This window comes from Agelaius phoeniceus, chromosome 2 (genome assembly GCF_051311805.1).
Source record: "Agelaius phoeniceus isolate bAgePho1 chromosome 2, bAgePho1.hap1, whole genome shotgun sequence".
Lineage (NCBI taxonomy): Eukaryota > Metazoa > Chordata > Aves > Passeriformes > Icteridae > Agelaius > Agelaius phoeniceus.
Genome location: NC_135266.1, coordinates 8,106,682 through 8,123,351, shown reverse-complemented (window position 1 = coordinate 8,123,351; position 16,670 = coordinate 8,106,682). Strand labels below are relative to the sequence as shown.

Genomic DNA, 16,670 nt, shown 5'->3' with positions numbered 1-16,670 from the left:
TGTGGGAAAGGGAACAGAGATGAGATTATCTAACTGCATCTTGAACATCTCCCAGTGATACAGACTCCACCAAAACTCTCAGGGGGTTGTTTCATTTCTCTGTAAAGAATTGCTTTCTCATATTGAGATTAAACTTCTGGTGCAACTTGTAACTGTTGTCTCTTGCACCAACAGATGATCCATAATGCTTTAAAGAGCACAGCAGGATGTTATTAACCAAATAAACTAAAAGAACTTCCTTTCTTTTCTTAAGCAATGTGAAATCTGCAGCTAAGACTTGAACAAAAGTAACTCAAGGTGTATAAGGTCACATCATACAATTCTCACTCAGGTCCACGTGAAATGACCCCATCCATTAACAGCACAAGCCAGGAATCATGAGTCATGAAGAATATGAACTGCATTGACCCCCAACAATAATTACTCTGTTGTCCTCTTAAAATAATCTTAACTGAACTGTGACACTTAAGCACCAAGATCCTCTTTTCTATTCCTCAAACTCCAATACCTAGATTTTGACCCAAGCGTGGGGTTCATTTGCTCACAAAACTTTGCAGATCTGACAGAATTGCTCCCACAAAATTACCTCATAGTGCAGGATTCTTGCAAGATATGAAATACCTCCTGGTTTTGTGCCTACTTACCAACACCATACAGCATCAGCTGGAACATTCCAGAGTGGAGATCAACAAATACATGCAGGCACTCTGATCGACCACATGGTTCCAAAATTGGAATTACAAGAGTTGGGAGGGCTGTCTCAATGAACGCTAAACAAAAAATGGTGTTAATAATTTCACTCAAAATTCAAGCTTATTATTATTGTTATTATTATTCAAGCTTATATTAAAACTTAGCCAATTATCATCAAAAAACCTGTATGTTTTTAGAGAAACAAACTTTACTTGCACATTATTATAGTGTTGACATAGAGAGGAATCTGAATATAAGAATTTCTCTGTGAAAACAGTGACAAACCAATGAGAAAAGGCAGACCAAATTTGAAGATTATTAATTCTCAAATATCTTTTAACTCACTGCTTCACAATTATCAATCTAAATCCCAAAAGTTTCAATAGCAGTTTAAGGAAAGTCTCATCCAAAACTAGTTTAAAAAATTTGCTTTCAATTCTGAACACAAACAACTTTTACAGTAGGCAAATTTTAACCCTTCAAGCCAGACTACAATATTCTACCAGCTTCATTTATTATACTGCATTTAGATGCATGGCTATTTTACAATTACCAATGCAGAATAATTCAAAGCTAAGTTTTGTTAATTTTGAACACATTTCCCTTGATTTTTTAAAATTTAAATTAATGAAAACAAGAAACATCAAGAGAAAAGGAAACCATCCTAGACACAACTGGAAATGAACTAGAAAAACTTCATCAGAAAACACGTACAATTGTCATTAACATTGTAGCTCTTAAGAATGGCTTTCAGCTCCTGGAGTTTTTGATGAGATCTTGCATGGACACTGTCTATTAGGAGTTTTTCTATTGATAGGTGGTCAATCTGTAAAAAAGAAAAATACTTGAGTAAGCTCATCTTTGATGTGTAGACTGGAACAAAGGTACTTGATGAAAAAATCACTTCAGAAATAATTTGCTTAGAACTGTGGTGAGCCACATTGACTATTAACTTGAGTATTTGGAGCACTATAAAATACAACAAGCTGCCATGAGATTCTGTCTGTGCAACAGGCAGTGGGAGGAGCTTTGAGCTGAGATCAGAAGAAGGTGTAAAAGACAGTTCACAAATTATGCTGTTGCCACTCCCTGTGCAGACCTACTTGTTCTGGATCAAGGTTGGTCCATTTTCAGCTTAGCTTTTTTTTCTCAGCCATTGGTAACTAGCTTAAGCTAAAGAAAAAAGACTCCAAACAGAAAACACCCCAAAGCAACACTTCATTAGGATATGGTTGCCTCTACACAAACATGCAGCTGAAACATGAAATCCAACAAGTTTAACAGGGTAACAATGCAGTGACAGACACTGAGTATGGCCAATCCTACTGAACACAGAAGTATCTAGGGGCATGCATCAACATTCTGTTGTACTGCCAGTGCTGAAGCTCATGCCACCACTTATATTCACTGTAACTTGCTTGTACAATCTAAATTAAAGCATTTGCAATCACATTCATTCACATTCCAGTCACATTATTCACATATTTTGCATAAGCAAAGCTCCAGATTACAGCAAAACCTTTTTTCTAGGTAACCTAACATTGCTTTGAAAGCTGTTCAAGCTGAATTAAACTCAGATTTTATTCTGGTGTAGGAGATAAATGCAGAAGAGAATTATACTGTATTTGGTGCAAGCTTTTGCATACCAGAATGACCTTCCCCTAAAGACAAGCTTTCCAAGACAAGGCCTTAAAAATCATGTTTTTTCCACTACAACATTTCACCTCAACAGCTGCAATGGGTTAAATCTTCCCCACTAAGTGATTACATGTTTTATAGCTCCATCCAATTTTCAGTAGGTTAATGCAGAACAACCTGCTCAGATAAACATGTTTGTTTGTGCCACTGCTTTATACAGTATCTTAAACAAACAGAAACCCAGTGTGCCATCTACGTCATTACAGCTGAGATCATTATTCAAACACTACAACAGCACTGTATTTACCACAGCTGATAATTTTTCTAAGCAAGTCCTCATAAAGGGGGACAGCATTAACTTTGATACATCTCAAATTTACAGTGGCCTCATATCTTAATTTACAGGCTGCAGACTTGATTCAGGGAGCTTAGATTGTGTCAGCTCAAGGGGATCTTCAGCAGATGCTGAAAATAAAGAGTATGTTCTTAGATTTACACATAAATACAGCATCTTCACTAAATTAACCCTATATTTAGTAGCTGAATTAGTAAATGTAGTATATATTTACTATACTAACAGTAGAATTCCTACTCTAGAAGGAGAGTAGAAGGCTACCATGCTTCACTAGGCTTCCCACATCCATCTGTAGCTGAAACCTTGGTAGTTCTTGACATTCACCATACAGACTTGTCTGTCAGCACTGGTAACATGATGGGCCAAGAGGCTGAAACACAAAGTATGTACAGGAGGGGGAGGATACCATCAGGAGGAAGAGACAGGTGAAAGATCTGAGCTGGGGAGCTTCTCCCTGTGGAAAAACTCTACTGAAAGTATGAAGACTACACCATCCACTCCAGTTTACCAACTCTCCTAAACCCAAACACTGAAAGAAATAGTGACAGACATCCTGATATATCACAGCCACATTTGCTGAAGGACTTACAGAGGATTTATTATGATACCCAGAATGCAGTTTTTCTTAACTATCTTTAACCTACATCTAGAATTATCCCCAGTGAAGCATGATCCAAGTAGGAAGTTGACTGCAGTTACTCATTTTGAATCATTGCAACAATCCCACCTTCAAAATACAGGAATTTGAACATTCAGATAAGCCACACGATATAATCTGGTTAGTGATAATGTAAAACCAAGTCTCACCTAACACTTGTAACAAACAAACCACATGAGCTCTTCAGCACAAGATTTCCAAATCATTAATGTAAGATTTTCTAAAGTGCATAGCACTGCTAGGTAGCCAACTCCAGTGATAAGGGGAAGCTGATTTTCAAAGGAGCTCCAACAAGACAGGAAAGGGAGGAACTGTGTCTCTAAAAAGCATTTCAAGCCAAACCCTAATAACTGATACGTTGCTGTTGTCTCCCCCCAGCCTCAGCATTCCATCTCACAAGTGGTATAATGCACTGTGAAGTAGGTGCAATTTTTAAGATTAAGTCAAGGCCAATAATTTGTAACAATAATTTGAGGTCCTCACATAAACATTACACAACCTACAGTAACTGCTTACTAGAAATCTTAGAAACAGCTTCTTAAATAGAATCAAAGTTGAACAGACTGACAGTGTAAAGCACTTGAGTTTTTGATTCACAATATTAGATGCCTCCTGCAAAGCAAACCTTTACCTTCATGGCTCTTTCTATCAGTTTGGAATCACAGGCTGGCAGTGGAGGCTCATGAGATATTTGTAAGGGTTTTGAGACATCAGTTTCATCAATTTTTATAGTGACCTTATGGACAGATGCAGTCCCTGTTTTCCTGCCAAGTACCTGTTGACTTAAAATAAATAGAATAATTAAACCGTGCAACTGGAAGAACAGAAAATATGTTTTTCAGTAGCTAAACCTTGATTCTGTGTGCTCTGGTTAAAAACAACATTATGCCAGCTGAACTGAAAAAGGCATTTGTTTCAGATGACATTTTAAAGCAGAACTGTTGGTAAACTGTAACTACATGAAGAATTTTAGATGACTGCAAATTTAACACCATCAGAAGTGTACTCGGATTGCTTTTTAAAATTTTATCTAGTGCAAGTCAAGCAATAAATACAGTAGAAGCCTGACAGATCTAATCAATTTTTAGATATCTGTGTAAATACAAACTCATTTATAACTGCATCCACTGCTCTTCTGTACATTAATTTGTAAATTACATAACACATGTAGGTACTTAATTACAAGAATTTAGTAGTCTCACATCAAAAAGAAAGTACAATTCTGAAAATTATGACTCAAGCTTGGTAAATATAATCCCTCCTGTTATTTCATTTATTGTTTGTTAACAGTCCTTTTGAAATGAACTTACTTCCAAACAGAGAGTGAGAGACATTTCCCTGCATGGTACCGCTCCACTTGCACAAGGTCACCCCAGCGCTCTCGGATCAGCATTAGTGTTTGTGAATGCAGGACTTCCAGCTGAAGAGCCAGGCAGAAGGAGTCTAATGCATGGAGCTAAGGAAATACAAGATGTCCAGGAAGTCTGTGCACTACACACACCTGTTTCTGGAAACTGCATCAACCCTTCTGTCATCTAAGTCACAAAAGATGCTGTCTGAAAACACACTAATGCACTAATCCAGAGATAAAGACATATAAACAGCACCAAGTATTTATCAAAAGGGTTTATTTTTGTGGTTTTCTAAATTCTAACCTAGCACAGATTGATAGACAGGACAGTCACAGCCCAGTTTTACAGATTTCTGGTTGTCATCATCTTTTACTGAAAAGATGATTACTAACAGAAATTCCACTCACCCTATAGTTACCACTAACCCAATCTCCCATGGTCACCCTAAAAAAACATTATTCTTTTTGCAGACAGACTTTCACTGAAATCCATTTCACACTGTCAAGCAATCTGCCCTTTCCAAGTGGAAAATCACTGCACATCCTATATCTTCTCTCATTATTTACACAGATACAATAGAGTTAACACACCCTCATCAACTACACTTTACTGCTGTTCTTGGTAGCAAGAACTGCCAACTCCCAGAACTTCCAAGTCAGCTCTGTATTTCATCTCCAAAATTACCTGCTGCTGCTGCACTGACTTACCACACAACCTGCTGCCTTGAACACCTCACCTTCACCAATTTAGTGTGCAGAATTAAATTTGACATGCACCTGAGAATTACCGCTTCCAAGGCCATCCTTTACTTCAAGGCCACCATAACTTCATGCCCAGACATTTCCCCCAAGCTTAGCAGGGAATCCATCTTTCCTGACTTGCAGCTAACAAGAGCAAGGCTGCATTAGACCCCTAATTCAGAAGCCCCTTTCAGAAGGATACGTAGGCAGTTGTACATGTCCTGGAGGGGCTTCTCATCAGCAAACAGCCTGGACTGGACCAGCTGATGGATGAAATTGATCTGCATGCTGTGAACCAAGGCTCGACCATCTTTAGCAAATGAAAAATAAGTCACATTAGCCATCAGGAAAGTAGGTATTTAAAATAATTCAGAAAATTGATAAAATAAAAATAAAAAAGATACAACTGTACCGAGAAATTTCCATATCAGGTATTACAACAAAATGAGAAAATTCTTGGTTTACTCTGGAAATGTCAGTCATTTTACTACACTGTATAGCTTTGCTAAGGTATTAAAAGCCCATAAAGCAAGGTCAAAACAGGACAAGTACATATAACTTCATTCTCTTAAGTGGTGATATGCAGAAAACCCAGCATAAACAAGACTTATACAGTGTCAGGGATGAATATCATGTTAAAAACAAAGTGTAAAGGTTTGATTTTTTTTTCTTTACCACCAGTTTCCTTGTCTTCAACCAAAATTTCCAGCTTGAGAAGGCGCCAGGGGATGTCAGGGTCATCACCCATCACTGTCAAGGTGGCCTCAAACTCACCCTCAACTCGGAACTTCACACGGCCATTGGCTAAGGAAGACAAGAATGTTTTATTTCACTCAGCCTCCTAAAATGCCTAAAAAGTAACAGTGTGGTAGCTTCTGGCACTCATAATGGATTACTTCCCCATCATTTCTGCTCTGTTGCTTATGTTTCTGTGCAACTGTGAACATTTTACAGTCTGCAACAGACCCAATGTCAATAAGCAGCATAGAGAGATGTACAAACTGTCCTGAGGTTAACTTGTTAAATCTGATAACTTGTTAACATTTGTGCTTCTGTAATACAGAGTAACACTGAGCTGACTACCAGCCTGACAAACAAAACATCTGGCTGAAATATTCCTATTCTTTGCTACTATCAACAATGAATGCTTTCAGCAATACTCAAATGACATTCAGAACATGGATCTCAGCCCAGGCTAAAATCCAGCCCCAAAAACATACTCACTGCAAAGCATTCATTTAATATTAGAATATTTTAAATCCATTTTCATGTGAGGAAGATCATCTTTTGCAGAATTTATATATACACAACAAGCAAAGTTTATGCACATTATTTATCTAATTGACATGTGCATCCTCACACCTGTGAACACTGCTATCTGTTTCACAAACTGGGAGCAAGGACTTTAAAACTGTGCAAGCAAGGTCATAAAAAGAATGAGAGGCAGAGCAAACAAGTAAGTACAAGGCTTTACTCTGACATGCAGGTCAACCTTCTCAATCATTTAACAAACTATGTTATATACCTTTACAATTAAAGACATTTAGCAATATTCCTGCAAAATATTTAACCATTTAACTCAGGAAATATCATTTTCAAGAGCACCCCAGACATGCTCTTAAAACAAACCACACTCTAAACCAGAAAATAGTAGTCATTGAAATGTTTAGCTAACTGAAAACTCTTAAGAGCTCAGATATATTATTCATATATCATTCATATATACTTCCATTAGCAAAAATACCTCTAATACTGATACTGCAAGCACTCACACAGGGACTAGAGAAAGCTGGCAGTAAGATTCTTCAGGAACATCTTTGATCTAGGTCTGTGGGGAATGGTTTACAAATGGCTAACCTTGTCTTGGTTAAAAGCATGGACTAGGTCCATTCTCTGTGAATCTGCAATAATCTGGTCCAGTTTATAGCCATCCTTCCTGTACAAAAGGTTGTCTTAATGTTTGGGCTAAATGAAAACAGATCTCAAAACAGTTTAAGAGATCTGCACTGTGGTGAGCCACTGAACAAAAGGCATGCATAAATATGAATAAATTCTCTGCCTGAACATGAATATCAAAACAGCTTAAAAAAGCAACATTGAGTGACTTGTTTAAACTCAAGTTCAAAGAGTTTCTGCAGAAAGACCTAACAGTTTAACTAATTATAAAATTAAATTAAGATGAAGTAGCCCAAAGACTTTCACAAAACATTTACTGAAAGAGCAAGACAATGTCTAAAACTCTTTGGCATTACCTGCACAGGATTTCTTCTTGAAAATAAGCAATATTTCAGCAATTTTATCAGTGCTCTCATTTTTCAAACAGGGGGAAAAAGCACATGTTTTGATGTCATAGAGAGACAGGATCCCAGTATTAATAGATGAAGCATCCTTAATGCTGTCAACTAAGCTATCATTTAGCTTTGCTTTAGTGCTAAAACAGCAGTTTTATATCTGCCTGCAATAATGTATCCTTCAAGAAATAATTGCAGTTCTTACCTACTGTAAGATTTGCCAGCTGTGGAGGGAGATCTGTGGTCACGAGTCGATGGCGAAGGATCTGGTTTAGCTGATGAAGTGTAGTTTGCTTCTCACTCTTTGTTATTGGGTCAGGAGGGATTATTTTATCCTGTTACAATAAACACAAGCAAGTCTATGTACCTCAAACACGTGTAACAGATTCATTGTAGCAATTGTGAAAACCAACCAGACCAGAAGTCTGAAAATATAAATACTACAGGCCATTACCCAGTGAAGTTTATGTCTTACACTCAGATTTGTTTTCTAGCTGATTACATTTTACCCAAGACTGACCACTGAATAAAATGACTAAATTTGGCGGAACTAAATAAATGGAGGGAATGCTTTACTGGGAGAGCATAACTTGTTCAAACAGGAAGTGTTCTGCATGAGAAACTGACACTGCAGAGACTTGGCACTGGGCCTGTATTGAGCTACAGCTCCATCTGCACACAGCCAATTAGTTTGATTACTGTGCATTTGATACCATCCAGGGGATTCCCACACCCCCCAGCCAGGGCAGTTACTCACCCTAATGCAGGTGGGCAGCCGAGGGTAGGATCCAGTTGTCAGAACATCAATTGCATATGGGATGGCAAAGCTGGGCAGCCGGGCATGAACCAAAGCATCTCGAGCCAGCGATGCCAGACGATCAGCAGTGTCCACAAACAGGATGGCTTGCTGATCTAAGAAACTGGATATCATCTGCAGAGGACAAGGAGTTTAAAAAAAAAAAAAGAAGCAAATTAAAAAAATGCACAAATCAATGGCCCTTTATATTTAGTTTATCTGTCACTTCCAATTCAAGTAACTGCATTTACAAAACAAAGAAAGAATGAATATTCTGGCCACTGCTTACATTCACATGCAAGGACACTCAAAATCCACAAGCCTTTCCTGCTGCTGTGGGGGATCGGTACAGCTCACAGCTCTTTATCTGCTGATTGCTACTGGAATGCAACCATACTTGTTTGTAATCAGTAGGGGCTTGTTTTTCTGCAACATTCTGGACTTTATTCTTATTTATCCAAGATCAGGATGAAAGTGATAATAAGAACTAACACACTCAGATCACCATCTTCCCTGTCCTGTTATCTTAACCCAAATCACTCCTGACATTATGTGCAGACAAGCCTTTCATTTTACGCCGCTGATGAGTTTTTGGGAACACGACCTGTTAAATAACAAGATTATACAATTCCTAAACAGGAATATTTTTTAAAATTTCTGTAGTAGGAAGAAGTCAGGGTGCAGCAATATCCCTCAGAGCCTGTTTCGTGCTAGTCTGTGTCTAACTTACCGCGCACTTTTCCACCTTCCCAGCATTATTAGCCCACTTGACCAAGGCTAACAAACGAACAAACAGCTGACGAGTGCGACTTGCAAACTGCACTATCTCTATTTTTCTGGAAAAAAATAAATGGTACATTAAGCCAATGTTCAGATATATAATAAAGCTGTAATTTAACTGTGTGACAATTTTAAAAAAAGAGCTGCAATGATAACTTTTAATTGCATTAATGCAGGCATCAGTAATATGCAGTGGCTTGTTTGATTAAGAGCAAAGGGGGGAAAAAGTCTCTGTTTTGAATACCTAACAACATACATGGATTCTAACAAATCATGACTGTCTGGTGAAACAAAAAGCATATTAATAGGAATTAATTACTGACTGTAAAAGAAACAATTCCATAGTGAGCTCAACTAAATTATCTTTACAGCTTTTATAGGATTTCCCCAAGGCTTAAGATTAAGTTTAAAGTAGGCAACATACCCAAGGATTACAGGACCTGACAGTAACAATACACTTATATTCACTATAAATAGATAGATAAATAAATAAATAAGATACTAAACAAAATATCGTTCTAGCATTTTTACAATATCTTTACACAGTAGGCTACAATATGGAAATAGGGTGGTGGTGGGGAAGACCACAAAAACCCCATCCTTTAACTTTGCTTTCCATTCCCTCCTTGCAAAGAAATTAAGGTAAGAACTTACTGACTCTCAATATTCCTCCCACCATTTTTGTACAGTCAAAATGAAGGAGTGTATGTCTGCATGTCTTCAGAGCTATTTTTTGTAAAAGAGAATGCAATAGGGGCACATGCAGATTTTCATGCTTTATTACAGATCTACACTGGAGATGCATCAGACAAGACACAGATCTACTGTGTAGATCTGTAGTGCCATACACTCTGAAATACCACTTCATCAACACTTTATAGAGGTTTTCCCCTCCTTCTATGTGTTCAGTTTACTAATTTCACCATGATTTTCTACTTAGTTTGGAAAAAAACCCAAACCTAAGCTGTTTTCCTGATATGATTTTCTGAAGTAACAGAAGCATTTGGACAAAAAGAACATTAATTAGTGCATAAGATATTGGCCTCTACAAAACAAAAGCTGCATCTCCTTCTGATCCCAATCTGTAAAACACAAACTCATAACACAAAAAGAGCCTGATTCTGCTGAAAGGGCTGGTTGTAATGAGGCTAACTCTTCTGTGCAAGCATTATCTGCTTGTAGCAGATGAACATGTAAGGCCAGAAGCACAACTAATACCATCTGGTCTGTTTCTTCCATTACATACTGTGAACCTCATCCAATGACTTGGGCATTAAGCCAGTAATGTCTCTGTGTTCTAGAGCACATGTTTTGGAATGGCATTCAGCCTGATGTTAAGATTTCAAGTGGTGGACAAGCTGCTATACGTACACATTGCTCTAACAGTAACCACACTCTGAAAACAATATGTTGAGAATTTTGAAAGATTCAGGAAAACTTTATGAGATTTGAAAGATGACTACAGTGAGACTTTAGAAAGCCAGCAATCTAATCTCTCAGATGAACTCCACATAGAAGTTGCTAAAATCCAGTAGTTATGTCAAACATCTATGGTGAAAGCAGCACAATAGCAGGAAAAATTCGAATTGATGTTCTGTGACTGAAAAGACATTTTAAAAAAAAGCTCCCAAAAAGCACAACAATTTTATAATGAAAATGATTGACAAATCTAGACAGAGTATTCTGGTAACTGTTCCATTAATACCACTTAAATGAAGTTAGAGAAGACTTGTTACTTTGATTTGACAGAACCCTGCTTCCAGAACCAGCTCCATCATCCCTGAATGACAACTGCATTGGGAACCTACTTCTCTAATAAAACATAAAGGCCTTCAAATTTGCTACATTGCATTTCATTATAGGTACACGACCTCATGTTGGGCTACACAAAAATAAACATTCAATGAAGATGAAACTTCAGGAAAGAAGAACAAGAAACAAAAATTAAAAATTTTTCTAACAACTCTGTTGCTCAGTGCATTTTTTACCCTTGGTCTTCACTGCTAAATTTGGATCTCAGGTTTAAGATCCTTCAGACTAATGCCTGAGTCTGGGGAGTAAAGCATTAGCTACAGTAGAATTAAATCAAGTTAAGGACCACTTAAGCAAGCTTGACATAAAAAAATCCATTGGAGTAGATGGGTTGCATCCAAGGATTCTGAGGGAGCTGATCCATGCCACTGTAAAGATGCTCTCTATCATTTTCAAAACCCACAGTGATCAAAGGTCTTGATGACAGCAAAAAGACAAGCACCATGTCCTTCTTCAAGAGGGCAAAGGAGGATCTGGGGACCTATAGGTCACTTGGCTTAAGTTCAGTTCAGAAAAAATTTCATAGGACAAATCTATCTCTAAGCTATGTTCTGATAAACACCAAGCATGAAATTAACCTGGAAACAATCATCAGAAATTTGCCAAAGGCAAACCACCCCTGATCAATAAACTACCTTCTACAGGATGAACTGCTCTGTGATCAAGGGGAGATCAGAAGATGGATTTACATTCACAGAAAACACATGGAATACAAGGATGGGCTGGGGAAGCTGAATTTGCTCCTGCTTAAGAAGAAAAGGCTGTGGCAAGATCCTACTGACATCTTCAAGTATCTAAAGGGTATTGTAGGGAAGATGGAACCAGACACTCTTCAGAAGTGCAAAAGGCCAAGGTACAACAGCTACAAACTAAACCAGTGAAAAACTAGTTAGATGTGAGGAAAACAAACAAACAAACACAGTGATGTGGTCAAAGACTGAAGTAGGTCATCCAGAGAATGATAACAATACTGTGCAAAACTCAGTCTCCATTACCAAGAAGAAAGCCCCTGGATTTCCCCCACAATTCAGCACTATTAATTTTCCACCACAGTACTAATGGTTTTTTAATCCAACTACTCTCATGTAAGAGTTATTTATTCCTACAATTGATTAACTAATAAATGACCCTGAAAAAAAAAGCACTATATTATACCATGATGCATAATTTCTCATCAGTTTTTCTTATCCCAGCATCTTTCAAATAAGCATTGTAGTACAGAATTTATATTTTATGTGAGCTTTATTAGAGGATAACACCACCACATTTTCACCAAAGTATATGTGCCATGTGCTCAGGCTCTAGCTCCAAGAAACAGCTTGAAGCCCAACTAGAGAATCCATCAGAGTCTCAAAGCTAGAGAAAATATGGATAATTAAGCCACTTTCCTACAGATGAGCTCCTCCAAGAGCTGGAAATCCAATTCACCAAGAGGAGTTCTAAGTCAAAGCTAACAAGGATGTGAACATTTAATTTCAAGACAATTTCAGATGTAGGACATTTTTTGTACATTGAAGGCTGTCTTATTTTCTTTTCTCTAACCCATTAGGATTTAAGTTGTTACCCCACACCCTTTGTTGTTGCCCAACAAAATAGAATCCAACTTTACCTAGAAATGCTAAATATCTAGATGGGAAAAGCCTGCCCATGAGTACAAGGGAGCTCTGGACCCAGGTCAGAAGTAATTTCTTCAGTAAATACTGAGATAATTAAAAATCCAAACTAAACCAAATCAAAACCCACACTGTTTCTCTTAATAAAATAGTATGCTGAAGGAAAATGGGTACAAGTAATCATTCCAGGTTATCCCATGAAAATGGGATTAATTCCACATGTTATGAGAGTTTTGGAAGGTTTGAGATAATTATTAATGATCACCCTGGTACACAGAATTCTTTATTAAGATTCTTAGAAACATCATAGCTCCTATATCTCTCTAAAGAAATTTAAGTCAATTAACATGTCAAATAAAGGGAACAACATTCTGACAAGTTTCATAACATTTATTATGAGAAACAGAAAAGTAAATGGATTTTTTCATCTGAGCAGGATGCTGTTCTGGTCTCTTACATTTGCTCTCTAATAATTTTCACACTTCAAAACCACATAGAACAGGAGCAGAAAACTGTTCATGATAAGAAAGACCAAGTAACATGGAAAAATGCAGAAAAAAAGGTTTTTTACCTTGTTGTCATTGTTGAACTGTTTCTTCTGAAGAAAACATTTCTTTATCACACTAACTAGAATCTATTAAATTCTAAAGTTCCCTTTCACATCAGCTTTACTGTCAATTCATTGCTTCAAGATTCATGAAGAGAAAAACACCCTTAGCAGAGTTCACCTATTATAACAGCAACAAAAAACCCCAAAAATCTATAAACCCAAACACCAACAAAACCCAATATTGACAGGATGCTGAGAAAAATCTTGAAACTATGTAAGGACAGCAAGACAGACAAAGCTTATTTTCTTGCAAAAAATCGAAAACTACATGAAAAAGATTTTATTTAAGCAACAGTATATTAACATTAACATCCCAAAAAAGTTCTATATTTTAACATGTATTACAGATTCTCTTATCATAACTCACCTTTCCATATCAGTCTTTCTTGGTAATCTATATGAAAGAGAGGGGGAAAAAAAGAAGATGTATTATATATCATTGTATTACAGTCCAGAAATTTTGTTAGACACTTTCAGTTACATGAACTTCTACACAACTACAAAGCATATAAAAAATAACACCATGGGTCACCTGTCACTAAAACACTGGAACTACTCAAATTAACTGAAAAGTTTGATGAAGGCTGCTGAGATCAGTTACTCTACACACACCATAAACATACAGAAGGGACTTCTTGACTGATATTTTGGAAGTTTTTTCAAAGCAAACTAAAAGTCTAAAATTCCTTGTCCTTTCCAGAGTTTGAACATTCTTTAACTCACACCAGGAAAACTTCTGTTTGCACCAGACATGGTACTGTACAAGAGCTATACCTCTCTTTTCCCATTTGTTCTGTATGTCACTTCTTGAAACACACAGCTTCCCCACAAGAACCTCTACAGTTAAACAAAGTAAGAGGGAAACAGGTTTATTCAGAGTCCAAATGCTTTCAGTGAAGTTTTTCTTGGCCCAAAAACATCCCTTTGTTTTGCCACTTCAAACGCAACAACATCAACACAGCAAATCATTAAGTAAATGTAAATAACTTATTTCCCAAAAATAATCAAATGGTACTTTAAAAACTACAGAGGTAAGTCAAGGAGTTGCAGCATCTGAAAATATCTCAGTTTCAGACATTCTAGTTTCACATTTTTTATATCAGTACCAGCACTCCAGTTGGGGTTTTTTGGCAGTAACTTGGGGGCAAACTTAAGCATTTAAGCAGCCAATCTGCAGCTGCTCTCAGTTCTCAGAGCCATTTTCTCTGTTTATGACAGATCACTCAGCAGCTTTCACTGTGCCCCTGGACACAGCCTGATGCAGAGACCGACCTGCCTGCACAGGCATCTCCCCAGGTGGGAGGATGGACAAGGGTATTTATGAGAGGACGACAACGGGGAATGGGTTCAAATGGAAAAAGAGTAAGTTTAGGTTAGATATCAGGAAAAAATTCTTCCCTGATCGGCTGGTGAGGCACTGGCACAGGCTGCCCAGAGAAGCTGTGGATGCCCCATCCCTGGCAGTGTTCAAGGCCAGGCTGGATGGGACTCAGAGCAACCAGGGCTAGGGGAAGGTGTCCCTGCCCATGGCAGGGGGCTGGAACTGGGTGATCTTTATGGTCCCTTCAAAACCAAACCATTTTATGAATGGGAAATCGCGACCACCTCCCCCCACTCCAGCCCCGGATGAGCTCCGGGACAGATCTGGCCAGGCCTCCGCATCCTCCCGGGATGCTGCGAGGCGGCACGGCCAGCCGGGCACGGAGGGATCCGCGGCACTCACAGGTCGGCCAGCACGGTGAGCTCGGCGTAGGTGCGGTGCAGGAGGAACTCGATGAGGGTGCTGAGGCGGTAGCCGGGGCTGGCGGCGGCTGTCACGGCACCGGGGGCCGGCGGGGCCGGGGCTGACGCGGGGCCGGCCGGCACCAGCTGGGCGCTCTCCAGCTGCACCGGCGCCATGGCGGCGGCGGCGCCTCGGCCCCGGGCAGGAGCCGCGCGGCAGCCCGGGAACGGCTCCCGGCGGCGCCGGCACCGCGCCCGGCTCGCCCCGCACGGACGGAGCGGGGAAGGGGCGGCGGGAGCGGGGCGGCTCCGCAGCGCTCAGAGCCCGCCGGGCGCAGGGGCCGCCGCCATGATGGGGCACGGGACCGGAAGCGAACGGGGACCCTTTCCGGGAAGCGCGGGCGGGGCGGGGGCAGCGGGACGGGGGGACAGAGGCGGGACAGAGGGACGCAGGAGGGACTGAGGGACACAGGGACACACGGTTACAGGGACACACGCGGGACATGGGGATGGCGCTGCCCGTGTGCCACGGGACCGCTCGATCCCGGGATGGGTCAGGCTGGAAGGGACCACAGTGCGCCATCTGGTCCCACCTCCCTGGTCAAGCGGGGCCATCCCAGAGCACATGGCCCAGGATTGTGTCGGCACCGTTCTGGAGTATCTCCAGTGAGGGAGGCTCCACACCCTCTCTGGGCAGTCTGTCCCAGTGCTCGGTCGCTGCACAGCAAAGAAATTCTTCCTCATGTTCAGGTGGAAGTTCTGGGCATCAATCTGCCTGTTCCTCTGTCCCATCGCCCCACGGAGCAGAGCCTGGTCCATGCCCTGACCCTCCCTGCAGACACTGACAGACAGGGATGAGGGGCCTCGGGGCTGGACAGGCCCAGCTCCCTCAGCCTGTCCTCAGTGAGATGCTCCAGTCCCTCCATCATCTTTGTCACCCTCCACTGGACCCACTCCAGGAGCTCCATGTCTGTCCTGTCCTGAGGAGCCCAGAACTAGACACAGCACTCCAGGCGATCCTCACAGGGCTGAGCAGAGGGGCAGGATTCCCTCCCTGCCCCTGTATCTGCTGATGTTACTGAAATCCAGGGTGAAGGAGAACCAGATTATAGACTTGGTGCCTCAAAAAGTGCCTTTGATGCAGCTCTTGGGGCTGTCAAGGGCCAGTGGGCTCTGCTGGACACCAGGCTGGCCAGTCCCTTCCTGATGATCCATTCGTGAGGGGTGTCCAGATGAGAAGCACTAGTGGAACATCGACCTTTGAGGTCATTGTTAAAGAGGGAAAAGGGAGCCATGAGCACCAGAGCATCCAGTGGGATTCGGGGATAAAGCATTGGGAACTTTTTCATATTTCTGCCCTACAGATCAACTGGCACAGCTGAAGGGAGGGAGAGGGGAGGTCTGCAAACAGCTGAAGATTGATGTGTTGTGTACTGGTTAACCAAAGGGGACTGTGTAAGGAAACTATAAATCCTGGGTGGTTTGTGTCATGATTCAGTCAAGTGTTAAATCATAAATTCTTGCCTTATGATTACAAAGAAACCCCTGAAATAAACATAATAAATACCCAAACTCCTCCAAGTTTAATAAAAAGAAGGAGAGGTCCTATT

At 40.2% G+C, this 16,670-nt stretch overlaps 2 protein-coding genes across 2 annotated transcripts in view; one reads left to right on the top strand and one right to left on the bottom strand.

Moving 5' to 3' along the window:
• MED14 (mediator complex subunit 14) overlaps positions 1-15,431 on the bottom strand; it is a 34,891-nt gene extending 19,460 nt beyond the window's left edge. Inside the window, exons 1-11 of the mRNA XM_054627875.2 lie at positions 15,062-15,431; positions 13,706-13,732; positions 9,254-9,359; positions 8,485-8,658; positions 7,933-8,062; positions 6,112-6,240; positions 5,639-5,746; positions 4,655-4,787; positions 3,976-4,126; positions 1,408-1,519; positions 645-770 (exon numbers count right to left, since the gene is read on the bottom strand). Coding sequence (XP_054483850.2) covers positions 645-770; positions 1,408-1,519; positions 3,976-4,126; positions 4,655-4,787; positions 5,639-5,746; positions 6,112-6,240; positions 7,933-8,062; positions 8,485-8,658; positions 9,254-9,359; positions 13,706-13,732; positions 15,062-15,237 — 1,372 coding nt within the window. The 5' untranslated portion in view covers positions 15,238-15,431. The remainder of the gene's footprint in view (positions 1-644; positions 771-1,407; positions 1,520-3,975; positions 4,127-4,654; positions 4,788-5,638; positions 5,747-6,111; positions 6,241-7,932; positions 8,063-8,484; positions 8,659-9,253; positions 9,360-13,705; positions 13,733-15,061) is intronic.
• Positions 14,833-16,670, top strand: part of LOC143692114 (uncharacterized) — a 28,200-nt gene continuing 26,362 nt past the window's right edge. The window contains exon 1 of the mRNA XM_077171674.1: positions 14,833-15,076. Within this exon, the coding sequence (XP_077027789.1) occupies positions 14,865-15,076 (212 nt within the window). The 5' untranslated portion in view covers positions 14,833-14,864. The remainder of the gene's footprint in view (positions 15,077-16,670) is intronic.